We start from the raw sequence: 16,036 nt of genomic DNA on the forward strand, positions 1-16,036 counted from the left end.
TCCATCATTTGCTAGACACATTTTTGGTGTGTCACCCAGTATCTGGCCTTATATTCACCAAGTTAAACTGAGAGTGAGCTATAATATTTTGTAATTAAAGAAACCCAGAAACCAGTCCTTAATTATGTGGGTCTATAACAGATTCAAAATTTTTATTCAACATGGTATGTCTATAGAAATCTTTTAAAGAAAACTAAAACCATTCAGCTTGATATGATGATCACCAAAAAAGTCAGATGGATAATACAAGCTCTGGAACACCTTTCAAAATGAAATCAGGCACATAAAATCTGAAGACATCTTTTATAAAGTATATTACCTGTGTATGCAAAGTTAAAAGGAGTGAAAATGGGGTGATGGTGTTTTGGAGCAATTTGAGGATGGGAAGGATACAAGAAAACTCCATCGGTTCCCAGCAAATCCTCCATCGCCTTCTTAAGCTCCTGTGTTTTCTGCAATATGCCTGGTTTGGGCTCTAGTTTCTGGAACTTCTCTGCAAGACTCAGGCCTGCATTGAAGGAAAAAAAAAAAAACACATTGTCATTCAACTTTTATTATAATTATACTATTCATGATGAAACATTTGTATGCAAGGAGGTGAAACATACTTTTCAGAAAAAAAGTAGCTTTGAATTATAATCAAGGTATGGTCACTATGACCTGCTTCTGAATAAATATGCACATCCACTGATATCTTCACCTTTATTTGCATCTTTGCTGCTATTGAATGGGTTTTATGTGCTAAGCAAATCAAAAACTTTTTATAGACCAAATTGAGACTGGATCTGTTAAAAAATATGCTGTTACTAAATTGTTATGCAGATTAATTTTTAATATTTTGATAATTTTTTGTAAATAGTTATTTAAAATTTAATAGTTACTTAAAGAAACAGATTTGGTTGAGAAAGTAGTTGAAATTTCATTTTCAATCCCCCCACCCCCCATTGCCTTTTGATAAGTGCCGCTTTACAAAATGTATTTTACAGCAGGGGGTGGGAAATTAAATCAGTTTGGTAAGGGGCTGTGTTATAACTTTGTTTGGCCATCCCCCTCGGGGAGACCATAAATTGTCTAGCTGGCAGGAACAGGCTGCACATGAACAAAGGAAATAGGGGATGGGTTGTACCAGAGTGTTTTTATTGGTGAATGGCCCAGGAAGGGACAAGTAGACTTACACTATTGGACATTAGTAGTAGGGCTTTGTACCGTGTTAGCCATAATGGATGCAATGAGAAGTCAAGCAAAATGACACCTTTTATTGGCTAACTGAACAGATCACAATATGCAAGCTTTCAAGGCAACTCGGGTCCCTTCTTCAGGCAAGTTGGGTCATTGGAATTGGATTGTGGATGAAGGAAATAGGTTTGGAAGAACCAAGGGAGTTGCTTGCACCCATTGGTCTAGAAGTATAGCAAAAGAAGATGGACCTCTCTCTCTCACCATCTGTCCATTAAGAGAAGATCTCCTCTTTCTCGCTATTTCTCCACGGTGAAGACAACTCTGTCTGGGCAGCCATATTGCATGTGGCCTGTTTAAATATTCCATTCCAAGGCCATGTGGCAGAAAAGCTGATGACAAGCAGATAGCCACCTGCAAGATGCACTGCTACTTAGGCTGTAACAGTATTTTTGTCACACATTTTATTTTGCTTATAATTTGGGTATATTATTTATCTTCTTATATAATACACTACTGTGGCTGGCCGTTTGTCTGTCCAGGATTTTAAATCACCTGTAGCTCACAAGCCATTTGACCTATTGACCTGAAATTTGGTACACATATACTAAGTGACCTCTACTGTCCACTTTCAGGGTGATGATTTTTGTTTTATTGTAGAATCAACTCTCGGCAGTGGGCAGCAGGGCGGGCGTGCAGTGCATGTGTACGGGCGCCGTTCTCATCTCTAACACCTTCGCTGTCACTTCCTCTACCTCTTCATATCTTAAATCATTCTTGAGGTAGATTATGGCACTTAAGTGAAACATTAACAAAAACGTACTAAGTAATTGCAACACAAAACCTGACTTAATCAGTTTAATGTAAAAAAAAATGCTGACCGAAGAAGAGGGCCGCTAGAGTGGAGAAAACAAGAGCTGCTCAGGAAGCAGCAACAGCATCAACCTCTAAGCAAACGAATGCTAAGCATACAGAGAAAGAGGATGAAAACTATAAGTCAAGTGTATTCACTGCACGTTATTGTGCAATCCGCTGTTACTGGTAATACATAATTTAAATAATAAATTTAATAATAAAATAATTTAAAGTATAACTCTCTCCTATTTGTCCTACTTGTTGTCTGATAGCATAGGTATAAAAGGCAGCATAACATATGAAGGCCAAAATTATGGAATTTAAGACATTTTGTTAAGGTATATATAATAGAGTATAAAGGAGAAAATAAGGTCACAAAGGACCTTATACAACACCAACAGATTAGGAAGCAGTCTTTCATATAGTCTTTTTAGTAAATATATTGGGCGTGTTACAACAATGCATCAAAAAGCAAATTGCAAAGTACTCCTCAGTAAATATCACACACCCAACCATTTTCTATAAAACTCGATAAGAAACTGCAGTACATTCCAAGGCATTTTACAAAATATAGCATTGACAGCTTCATATATTCTGTGTCCAAATGACACTACTTTGTCTAGCACATTGACACCTTGGTGAAGAAGGCACACCAAGGTCTTTACCACCTCAGATGCTTCAAGGATTTTCAGCTGCCCTCGCAGATACTAAAGAATTTCTATAAATTCCCTATTGAAACTTATCCTGAGAGGAAGTATTACTGCCTGGTGTGGAAACCCCAAGGCACTGTACTCTGTGTACACTCTCCAACTTCCAGAACACGTATAGTAAGCGATGTCAGACCAGGGTAATAAAATTATCAGAGATAAAAGCCATCACAACAATTGCCTCTTCTTTGTGGGTGGCGTTCATGTAAATGCTACCACTGCCTGAAGACTAGTTCAGAGAAACTTGAGTTGGAGCTCCTTTACACTGTCTATCCACATTCTAACAGAGGGCAGTGCCTAGAGCTACACTATACCCTATTACTATTTCTCCTATATTAAGTTAAATTTTATATATTTTTATAAAATGAATATAATGCTACATTTGTACATATTGATATTTATTTAGTATTTCCTATTCATGGTCTTTTAAAATTATTATAATAAACGGTCTTGGAGTTCAGTAACTTAGCATTTCACTCCATTCTGCACTTGTTTTGATATTTCAACAACTGGAATAGCAAACAGCAATTCAGCAATGAGAATGAACAAAGCTGACAAGTATGTCATGCCAAATGACTATGGCATTGCCCTTAAGATACAAGGTGTCACTCATTTGCTGTGTGACCTCAGGCAAGTCACTTTACCTGACAAAACTCCAGTTGTTCAAATACGTAAACAGCTGAACCAAGAGCTTGAGTTTGATTTGCTTAGAACAAAAGTACCACATAATTTCCTTTAACATCCTTTCAAATTCAAGAAACAATCTCTTGTTTCACATTCCAAAACCTTAGTTACTGTCATTCATCCCCACCCTCACCAATTTAAACTTCTTCACTGGAAAACATTCTTTGTTACAGAAATAGTACTGAGCTTCTGGTCTAATATAATGAAACCGCACAGACAGGAAATGGCATTGCTCTACATTGTAAATGTCACATATGAGTATTTTTGTTTTTCTCAATTAGGCTGACCTACTAAACATTCCATTTTCCCAGTATAACATTTTAACAACTGGGTTGAGGCTTGGTGTAAGCGTTGCCATACACAGTAATCACACTCTAGTGAGCCCTTTTTCTAGTGCTTAACGCATTCAGCAGTAACTGTTTGCAAAGAAGGATTGTCTTCTTGTATGAATAAACAAATTTATTGAAGGCTAATTTATTGTTCAAAATGTTACCAACTTAGCACTGTTCTTTGTGCTGGTTATGAACCTTCATGTTCAGCATCTGTTTGAAAAGATGGGTTGCTGGTCTAATAAACAGAATTAAACTTTACCCCTCAATCTATTTTCTTATAATTTTACTACATTTAGCAGATTACTACTAATTACTACTTAACTTGCCAGGAATCATATCTGACACCTTAGTTAGCATATGCATTTGTGAACTGCTTATGAACGATACTGCAATCCACCAAATGCTGACAGAATAGGTTCCAGCTACCCATGACCCTGAAATGGAAAATGTGATATTTATAATGCCATTAGAGAACAGTCAAAAAAATGCCAGCTTATTTCAACATGGACAAACTGCATCAGTACAGAGAGAGTGGTTGCAAGCTCACCAACACAAATAGAGGTAAACTTCACAAAAGAGTAGCTAAATGCCACAAAAGTACAGCCACCAAAACTGCAACAGAATTGAAAGAATTGAATCAGTGCATCTGTGACTCAGATGTTATTCTCTGTGTTGGGATTTACTTGACTGGTTTTGTCAACACATACTCTTCAATTCTCAAACAGCTGCTTTGGTGAAATATTAGATAAAAGTCAGAAATTGTGCATATAATGAAAGGATATAATTAATTTCAAAAGGTACTGGATTCATGTAATAAAATAAAAAAAATAATAAGTGCATTATTCCACTTTTTTGGTGCATATTATACTAGTCCTTAAGAAATGTACAGAATTGAGCTGTACAGTGCCACAAAATTATAAGCATTACGGTATAGTACTTAATAGCGTTTTATTATTGCTGTTGCTTCCATTATAAGCATTACGGTATAGTACTTAATAGCGTTTTATTATTGCTGTTTGCTTCCATCACTATGTATTTTCAGTAAAATAAAGATGATGTCACAGACACATATATATATACATATATATATATATATATATATATATACATATATATATATACATATATATATATATATACATATATATATATATATATATATATACACATACATACATACATACATACATACATACATACATACATACATATATATATATATATATATATATATATATATATATATACACACACACACACATATATACTGTACATACACATACACAATCCTAAGCTTAAAAGTGCAACGATTTTGTGAAACGATTTTATGTCATGTTTTAAATTGGGCTAATTTTAAAACCTACATTTATATAGGCCTATCTTTTTTCAAAATTTATCGAACTTTAATGTGATGTTGTTAGATTTTCAGATTCTTATTCCGTTTTTAAATTATAAACTAAAAAATATCAAGAGCTCACGTCCCGCGAGATGAGACTTTGTGCCAACAGATTTAACCATGGCCGGGGCCGGAAATAAAAGACAAAGTGTAGGACAGCTGCAGTACAGGCTTTTAAATGTTCGAAGTGGCGCGCAAGATGCACATCACGCGGCATAGCGGCAGCAGCAAGCCAGCAGCTGATCGAGCAAAGAGGAGGTTAAAAAAATAAAAAACCTATTTGTTTCCCATTGTATTATCATCTCCTCCTCGTTCAGCCCCCCCTTCAGAACGCGAGTGGCAGAAACCACTCTGTGTTTGTCCTGTCTTGTCACATTACAACCTGGAATTAAAATGGATTTTTGGGGGGTTCGCACCATTTCATTTTCACAACATGTCTACAACTTTGAAGGTGCAAAACATTTTTTTATTGTGACAAAAACAATAACAGACAAAAAACATGAGTGTGCATAAGTGTAACTTTAGCAGTTATGCTCAGGGTCATTGTCCTGCTGGAAGGTGAACTCAACCCTGAACTATACTTCTCCACAACTTTGTCTCTGACCTGTTTGTGGACTGCTCCTTTGTCTTCATGTTGCTTGCTTAGTGGTGTTGCAGAGTCAGAGTAATTGGCTGGATAAGATCAAATTTAAGGGGTCATAGCAAAGGGAATGAATACATGTGCACACATGGCTTTTTAGTTTTTACTTGTGTATCCTAAGTACTGCATTTTATATTTGGGTAATGAATCTGGGTAAAAATCTAGTTAATTTGCTCTTTTTTTTGTAATTTCGATTTGGTCTCGGTGGTCAATTTTTTTGTATTTCTGTGTATGGTCAGTCCTGCAAATAAAATCTAATTTCTAAAGGAAAAAAAAAGTCTTCTATAAGTGAAACAAGGCAGAGGAATAATTTTCAAAACTAATTCTTTACTTACTTTCAAATCCTAAACAAACCATTCATTCATTACACATGTAACTAAAATCTGCAGATGACTGCTTCTAACAAAAGGTATGAACAATTCAACTTTGACTGCTTTTATTTACTTATTTTGTGTGTGTGCGTGGTTTTAAGTGGTCTGCGCATTGAGCATTTAATCTGGGTAAAGATAAACATTTCTTGAGGATGTATAATTCTTGATAATAGCAACTGACAAAAAACCAAAATATGGGGTATATGTTTCAGTTCCTCTATTGCCTCTAAAACAGAAGTGAACACTGAGGAATAACGGCTTAATTGTAGCACAGGTACCGATGACACATTACCTTTGCTTATGGAAAGGAAAAAAAAATCTTCAGAATTCAGAAATGGGTTGCTCAGAATTCTTTAAATGGTTATCTTTTAACGGACAATGCAATAAGTAGTGTTGTTCACCACCTCCTCAAGCTAATTTTGCCATAAATGTTACATCAATGTGTTAGTGCGTTCACATTACACTCAACGATGTGTTTTGTCACATCTGTTGTAACATATTTTTTACAGAACTCTTTTATGATGCATCTGTTACAGGGCCTATAACCCCACTGGCCTGCAACTTCGAGATAATGTTTCAACAAGAACTCTAAACTCACTGGTCACTTTCATTACCACTCACCAATTGCTGGAAGAGTGTGACACGAAAATCCCAGCATCCACTTTAGCAGCTCCCACAGAGGCCACACAGGTTTGCCATGGTCTCCCAAAAGCTCAGTAAACGTTGTAGCAACCTGTAAACAGACACAGTGTTTAAAATAGGTCTTATTTACTTTATCTTAACTACAATCTAGTTCTACCCTTAATAAACTAGATATAGATAGAATTATCATACTCTCCAATGAATCTGCAAATTTTATTAATCTTTACTTTTGTTTTCTTTTCCTGTTCTACTGCTGTGGTGTTCTGTGCCACCACCGGCTGAATAACGTCCTGTACAGCCACCAGTGAAATGTGAATGTTTGAATAAAAGTGGATACCCCAACCTTCCATGAGGTCCACTGTGTCCAATCCTCTAAGACAACACCTAAAACAATGGAAATTACATTAAAGACAGAATGCCCAGTGGGATGCTGAGCGGTCTTTTGGACAGGAACCCCTACAGATTTTGTTGTTTTTTCCTTTTTCTGTCCATCCTGGCCATCTGGCCTTATCTGCCTATCATTCAGAGGCTTAAAAACAAAAAGAAATTCTATAGTTAAGAACTCAGACACAGTGTTTAAAATAGGTCTTATTTATTTTAAAATCCAGCACGAGCTTATTCAGAGGACTGCAGCCAAACCATGTCAGTTCATATAAAGCTAGTAAAATACAGTATGATAGACTTGAAAAACAAGATTATCTGTTAGCAGCAAAGGGCAGACAATTTCTAGTTTTCTCAGGGTGAGGAAGTGAACAAGACAGTTAATGAAAAGGAAATTGAAATGCCTCACATTTAGGGTGAACTCACTGCCAAAAAACAAAAGTGGTAGCAGCTCTAAAGAATGCAAGCAACTACTCCGAGCATGCTGTACAGTACCTACTTATCTGCTAATTATTTTCATCAACACTTTACCTAAGCATACCTAGCAATAATTCTCCAAGTACAGTATTGAATCAATATTATCATCAGTTATTAAATATTTTGCATAAATACTAATACATATATTTAGAAATTGCTGTAATATTTTTGCTTCTTTTCATCCTACTAATAAAATAAAGAATAAAACTGCATCTCTTTATTCTTTATTTGTGTACATTTAAAATAACTTTGTTCCTACTGAGAAAGTGTACTAGAAATGAAATAAATGAAACACCAGCTTCATATCCAAGAGCACTGTTAATTCATTCATTATATTTACTTATAGAGGTTATATTGAGAACAAGTGCTTCAATTCTCTATTGCTTTTCTAGTTTTTTCTTTTCCATGTTAAGTTGTAACTCAGTCATAATAGGACAACAAGGTCTGCAATTTGGAAGAAACCTAAAATATGCATTAGCCTGTACATTGTTTTCAGATTTTATGTTTGTCATGGTTTACCTAATCACTGGTGAATGTATAAGAAATTAGAAATATTTTGTAAAGGGTTATATACATTTCTGAAAACATTTGATATTTTCTGCTGACCTATAATCCAATTTAATTGAAGTTTATTTGTAGCCAATTTTCAGATTGGCTGAAAATTGTTAGAAAAATAGCAATTGCTAGAAAATATTCTTTTAATAGAGAACTAACTGCATACTGAGCTCGTTTTACTTCTGAAAGAGACATGTTTGTTTGAAGTGTTTGAATAAAGTTCCTGTCTCTACAATCTCCTGTGTTTCTGTGCAATTCTGTGACCCAAGCGTGACACCCTGCAGCATTGCAGCCTTAATGTCCCTGGGATAGAGCCGCTGCACTATAGCCTACCAGCATCAGTGCTTACCTCTGTGTGCTTGAGTGCAGCCAGTTCAAGCACAGTTGGCTCGGTGATTTACTGAATTTCATCCATTGAGTCAGTTGCACCTTGTACATATTGTTCCAGTAGTTTTTTTAAATAGTTTTTACAGTTCATTAGCAGTGTGTAAAATGATTAGTGTTGCAGTAACTGTGATGCTCTTAGCATGAAAAAAAATGTGTTCCATTAAAATTTCACTTTTTCTTTGTGAATTGTGACGTTTACTTAAAGTGCAGCAAAAAAGTATTTGGCGTCCAGGGATGCATTAACCCCCAAGCACAGTGGAACCTCGGTTCACGACCATAATTCGTTCCAAAACTTTGGTCGTAAACCGATTTGGTCGTGAACCAAAGCAATTTCCCCCATAGGATTGTATGTAAATACAATTAATCCATTCCAGAACATATCAAGTGTATGTAAATATATATATATTTTTTTAAGTTTTTAAGCACAAATATAGTTAATTAAACCATAGAATGCACAGCATAATAGTAAACTAAATGTAAAAACATTGAATAACACTGAGAAAACCTTGAACAACAGAGAAAACTAACACTGCAATAGTTCACACTATAGCGCTACCAACCGCTGGCTAAAAACACTTTTTTTTTTTTTTTTTTTTTTAATGAGTTTTAAGCACAGGGAAAAATCCGTAATTTAATAAACCACCAAGAAAAGTAACATTGCAACAATGCACGCTATGAACCGAACGCTGTAAACAGAAATGAAAACAAAATCAAGCCCAGTGCATTCTTTAGCTGCCTTCCTACCTTATGAGTCCAGCTCTCTCTCTCGCTGCCTGTGTGTGTGCGCGGCTCTCTCTCCCCTGCTGCCTGTGTGTGTGTGTGTGTCCTGCGCTCTCTCTCTTGCTCGCTGCACAGGAAATGCACAGGGAGAGACTGAACATGTACAAACCAAAAGGGAAACTGGCTTGTTCATATACCGAGTGTGTGGTTGTGAACCGAGGCAAAAGTTTGGCGAACTTTTTGGTCGTAAACCGATTTGTACGTGTACCAAGATGTTCATGAACCGAGGTTCCACTGTATGTGACAGTATAACGGTTAAAGCCCCAAGATGCCACAGAAAGGCCCTGCACCTTCTAAGACCTTCTAGCAATGAAAACGCACTTGCATGAATTACAGTACATATAGCAGTAACATCGGTATTTTACATTCTAGCACTGTGGGTGACATATCAGTACAGTACTGTATAGTATGCAGGTTAACCTTTACATTCTATTTTTTATGTAATGTATTAAGCTGAGTTTGAAATTCAATTAAAGTGTTTTGGGGGGGCATATTTAGGGTTTAAACGATAAAAATAGCCATTTTTTTTAACCACATCCAAAATTTGTGGTTTTTCACAATTCGTGGGTGCTCTAGGAACGTAACCCCCACAAATTTTGGGGGTGTACTGTATATTCAAATATGCAAGAGGTATTTAATGCCTGCTTTGACTGTATATAATTATGTTGTAACATGTCATCGTATTTTCAGTATCTAAAATATAATTTTTCCAAGTCAGAAATGAATTTGACCTGTCCACAATACGGACCTTTCAGAATGAGAATTTCAGATATCAAAATTTTAGTATTGACTAAGAAGGGGAAATTATAGGTACATTAGCAATATATGAAATGGAGGGGTTCCGCCATTGACATGACATCTATAAAACTTTCATTTCAAGAGATTTGCATTTCAGTTTTGACTGGTTAAATTTCAAAGAGGAGATATCTGTATTTATATTTTGAAAAATTCTAACTGGATTTCAAATATCTAAAGTTGTTGATAGTAGTTGATACCTTTAATTTAAAAATATGGAAGATGTCAATTTTAAAATTAACTAGTAAAAAATTAAAATTTGAGAAATTAAGACCTTAACCATTTTAATTGTGATTAGGTTTTCAGTTAGAGATATCTGTAATTACATTTGGAAAAGTCCCTCAGTTTCACTTGTCAAAATGCAACAAGAGATATCTGCATTGCAAATTTTGAGTGGTTAAAATGCAGTTGTAGATACCTAAAATATAAATTAACACAAAACACAAAATGTTAAAATGTCATCTCATTAGGTGGTCGATATATTTAAATCATCATTAGATGAACAAGACATTATTTTGGGATATCTAAAATTGTACTCAAGATATGTTAAAATGAATATGAGATATATGTAAATATAATGCTGGCATGTTAAAATTAAGAGGAAATTATTTTCAAGTTACCTTGGAGTACATTTCAAATACATGTAAAGTTGAACTGCTTTTATGACATCAGATGCATTTTAAGAGATCTCTATATGTTAATCAGCTTGTTGTGTGGTGCAGTGTGTTCTGTTTATCTCCTTTTTACATGCTTGCTCAACAGTCTTGTCCATTTCCCAAAATGTAACCCCTTGCTCTCAGGTTTATACAATCTACATGAATTCACATAGCAGAATAAATGAGTAAATATGAGATGAAAATCTTACATAAAACCTTTAAATAAAAACAAAATGTATTAGGAGTATTTATTATTTACATACACACACACTACTAAGTGTGACAAAGGGTAAAACATGACTAAACTTAGGTAATGTAAATGATTAAACAAACAAATAAATAATACAACAATATTGTATATTTTTGTGGGTTACATAAGCAGCCTTTCAAGCCATCTGCAACCCTTATTTCTGCTTGGAAAAGAACATTCATTAAGTCAAGTACTATAAACTAAGGTAATCAAGGAATACTCCTGTTTAGTTAGTTTAGCTTAGGAATTTTGTATTTTGAATACTGCTTGATTAAATTACCTGCCAATAAAAATCAGCAATCCAAACAGAGAGAATGGGTTAAAATTGGAAAATATTTCAAACAAACATATCTTGGATGAAAATTATTTGCATTCACATATTAAGTATTAGCTAATGTGCACTCATAAAATCTTTGTTAATTAACAGGCACTAACAAAAAAATCCAACAAAGGAGATTAAAATATGGAGTGAGAACATACTGTATCAATACTACAGTGTATACAGTATTTACAGACCTTTGTCAAGAATTTAGCCAGCACAGTGGTTGGACTTACTGCTTTGTATTAGTAAGATATACATTTTAAATTCTGACTGTGACAGTCTGTATTTTTTCACACATCAACATCAGGATGTTTTTGTCTCTGGGCATTCCAATTTCCTCATACTGTACATGCTAAATACGTCCAGAGTAAGGCAAATAGCAACACTAAATTCAACCTGTTTGAGTGTATATTTTATGATGAACTGGTGCTTTACCTGAAGTTGATTGCGGGCTTGTGCCTGATGCTGCCTAGATAGGGTCTTAACTTGCTGCAACCCTGAGCTGTAATAAGCAGGGTCAGTAAATAAAGGGATAAATTCAGGAAAATAAGTGAATGAAACAGTTACAAGGAGTTAGAGACAAAACCAGCAATATCATAAATGAAAGTGGCTATTTAATAGAACAGCATACAGCATGAGAGCTACAGCCTTCACCAGTCTATTAATAAAGTGAGCAACTGTCATCAAAAACTTCATAAAAATAGCACCAAAAAAAAAAGACATGTTTACAGAGGGCTGTGAACAATGCGTGTTCAGGAATGCCTAAAATATGTAAATATGCTGTCAAAATTGTAACCTTGCTATAATATCTTGCTATATTTATGCCTACATTTTGTGAAGGAGTTAAAAAAAATATATCATATAGGACATTGCCTTTTCATTGAAGAATTTTGTGGACTTCTGCTGCCCTCTAGTGAAAATAATATTTAAAAAATTGATTTACTGATGAGGAAAATGTGACACTTGCTTAACACTATGTCATAATCTGAAGTATTCTTACATGGATTCCAAATATGCTTTGACAGTCTATCAAAAACAGAGTTAGTATTGGCACTGTAGTTTGTCTGCCTAGCAGATCTGGCATCCTGGGCTTGAATCCCATGCTCATTAATTGTCTGTGCTAAGTGTGCACATTCTCAAAATGTCTTTTTTTGTCTCAGGACTCCAGTTTTCCTCCCACATTCTAAATAAATGCAAGGTTGGGTCATCTTGTAACTCTAACTGGCCCAGTGTGAGTGAATGTGGATGTGTGTGTAACAATATGCACTGGGATAGACTGGTATCCACTTTAGAGATGGTTCTTGCTTCACCCCTTTAATTATTTCAACAAGCTCTAACTATTGTCCCACTGGACAGTATTATGCAGATTACAATGTTAACAGTATTTTGTTAATGTTAACTGGGTCTTGCTTGAATGACTACCGTCCGGTGGCTCTCACATCTATAATCTCAAAGTGCATTGAGAGGCTGGAAATGGCGGAGATAAAAAAAAGACCATCGATATAACAGTGGACCCAATCAATGTGTTTACAGGATGAACCACTCCAAAGCAGACGTTGTCTCTTCTGTGATTTATCTGGCTCTCACCCACCTGGAGAGAAAGGATTCCATCAGATTATTCTTTGTGGATTTTATTTCTGCCTTTAACACCATCATCCCCCAAATGCTAGTGAACAAACTGCCTCTACTTGGATTACAGTAATCCCTCCTCCATCGCGGGGGTTGCGTTCCAGAGCCACCCGCGAAGTAGAAACCATATGTTTATATGGTTATTTTTATATTGTCATGCTTGGGTCACAGATTTGCGCAGAAACACAGGAGGTTGTAGAGAGACAGGAACATTATTCAAACACTGCAAACAAACATTTGGTCTCTTTTTCAAAAGTTTAAACTGTGCTCCATGACAAGACAGAGATGACAGTTCCGTCTCACAATTAAAAGAATGCAAACATATCTTTCTCTTCAAAGGAGTGCGCGTCAGGAGCAGATAATGTCAGAGAGATAGAGAAAAGCAAACAAATCAATAGGGCTGTTTGGCTTTTAAGTATGCGAAGCACCGCGGCACAAAGCTGTTGAAGGCGGCAGCTCACACCCCCTCCGTCAGGAGCAGAGAGAGAGAGAGAGAAACAAACAATCGAAAATCAATACGTGCCCTTCGTGCTTTTAAGTATGCGAAGCACCATGCAGCATGTCGCTTCACGAAGCAGCTGCACAGAAAGTAGCAACATGAAGATAATCTTTCAGCATTTTTAGATGAGCGTCCGTATCGTCTAGGTGTGCGAACAGCCCCCCTGCTCAATCCCCCTACGTCAGGATCAGAGAAAGTCAGCGCAAGAGAGAGAGAGAGAAAAGTAAGTTGGGTAGCTTCTCAGCCATCTGCCAATAGCGTCCCTTGTATGAAATCAACTGGGAAACCAACTGAGGAAGCATGTACAAGAAATTAAAAGACCCATTGTCCGCAGAAATCCGCAAACCAGCAAAAAATCCGCGATATATATTTAAATATGCTTACATATAAAATCCACGGTAGAGTGAAGCCGCGAAAGGCGAAGCGCGATACAGCGAGGGATTACTGTAAACTCAGCATTTTGCAATTGGATTTTCTAACAAACAGGCCTCAGTCAGACAGAATCCATGTCATTAAATCTTCTGCCATCATTCTCAACACCGGTGCCCTCCAGAGGTGCATTTTAAGCCGAAGTCGCTGTATACTCTGCTGACCTATGACTGCATATCTCACTATCCGAACAATAACATAGTGAAATTTGCAGATCACACAGCAGTGGTAGGACCTGTCACTCATAATGAGGAGTCAACATACAGGATGGAAGGGGCTAAACTGGAGGTTTGGTGTAAGGATAACAACCTTAGCATTAAGCATCAATGTCAAAAAAACTAAGGAAATGATTGTGGACTTTCAGCAGGCTAGTACTCTTCCTCCTCTCCGCCTTTACATCAGTGGAGAAGAGGTTGAAATTGTCACCTGCTTCAATTACTTGGGAGTGAATATTATTATAGTACAGCCTATCTGGTAAAGAAAGCTCACCAACACCCTTACTTCTTGAGGGGGCTGAAATGGGCTGGTCTGTGCCTCTCTATTCTGACTTCCTTTTATAGGTGTGTGGTAGACATTATCCTCACTTCCTGTATTATGGTATGGTACAGAACCGGCCACAAACAAGAGAACACAGCAATGAGTGGTAAAGTCTTCACAGTGGATCATCAACAGCAGCCTATCCACTATCGAGGACATTTACACCAGCAAGTGCAAAAGCAAAGCCTTCTCCATTATGGAAGATGTCACTCATCCTGCACATGAACTGTTTACCCCCACTCCCATCAGGGAGAAGATTGCACAGCTTCTTCCTGGATGCTATTAGACTAATGAATACAACATCACTAAATCTGCATGTACACTCTCTGACTTATACTACACTTTGCATTTTGTTTCGGTAGTCTCATGTACTAAACTATTTGCTGCTACCTTGTTTTACTTGCTGTATATTAAAAAACAATAAATATCCTTGATATTTTTTCATAGCTTGCTCAGGGTCAAACAAGGAATCACAGGACTCTCCATGCCAGTTTTAGAGGTCTAATATACATAACTCACAGCTATATGGGGAATAGGAAGTTTAAACAGTTTAATTAGAAATTACTTGGCAAAGACATAAAACACAATTGGCTTGTTGAAGTTTCATTTCCTTTAGTTAGTACTATACTGCTTTTTGTTACTGATTATTTTTATAGAGAAGTGTATAGACTGCTAGTTATCGCTGGACTAAACATCATGGAATTCTACAGGAAGATCCTGGCAAAAACTCAAATTGTTCAAATCATTTCATATAAATATCAGAACATAATTTTTATAGCATTGAAGAAAGATACCTAAATTTGACCTTTTTTGTCCTTAATTTCTTAAGAAAGTTGTAGACACAGAAGAAACAAACTTAAAACTGCATCAGATCTTTGTAGCATCCAGCAGACCAATGGCTTGAAGTGATGCTGGCAATCATGCATACAACACAAAATTAAAACCAACCTTTCCATCAGCACTGCGGGCAGCCATCATAGCAGACCATATAGGTAAAGAGTACCTAAACTGAGGAATATTAACTTCTTGAACTATGACCCCCAGATCATCTTCTAGTCGCTTGACCACCTAAATAATTACAATGAAAATAAAGACTGATTTAGTGGGGAGTATTACATATTTTACTGCGTTTGCCAATAGCATCTTCTCTGTGTAGGAGCTGAAAACAAGATTGCACAGCATAACTGCAAACAGTCCTTTCTTTTACACAAAGCACAAACAAAAGGGTAAAAAAAAAATAAAAGTAGAAACAAAGGACAGTGCAACAGTATAAACAAATATTTCACCTAAAAAGAAGAATCAGCACAACTAAGACTGAGCTGGCAATTGACTCAGCAATACTCATTAGTTAGTGTCAGAAGAACCTTTACTACATCAAAGAGTGCCAAATTCTCTAAAGATAAAATATGCTGCCATCTCCACCAACAGAAATTCTAACCAATGTATTGCCAGTCTAATTCCTAGAATCTTCATCTCTGGTGGCAGTCAGTCAAATTAAGTCTAACACTCATTACTTTCCTTTATCCTCATATTTTA

The 16,036-nt window shown here is 36.2% G+C and overlaps 1 protein-coding gene across 1 annotated transcript in view; it reads right to left on the bottom strand.

The window, feature by feature from the left end:
- Positions 1-275: 275 nt before the first annotated feature.
- The window catches only part of faah2b (fatty acid amide hydrolase 2b), a 32,698-nt gene continuing 16,937 nt past the window's right edge, over positions 276-16,036 (bottom strand). The window contains exons 8-10 of the mRNA XM_051928516.1: positions 15,449-15,568; positions 6,783-6,894; positions 276-508 (exon numbers count right to left, since the gene is read on the bottom strand). Of these exons, the coding sequence (XP_051784476.1) occupies positions 276-508; positions 6,783-6,894; positions 15,449-15,568 (465 nt within the window). The remainder of the gene's footprint in view (positions 509-6,782; positions 6,895-15,448; positions 15,569-16,036) is intronic.

This window comes from Erpetoichthys calabaricus, chromosome 5 (assembly GCF_900747795.2).
Source record: "Erpetoichthys calabaricus chromosome 5, fErpCal1.3, whole genome shotgun sequence".
In the NCBI taxonomy this organism is placed as follows: Eukaryota; Metazoa; Chordata; class Cladistia; order Polypteriformes; family Polypteridae; genus Erpetoichthys; species Erpetoichthys calabaricus.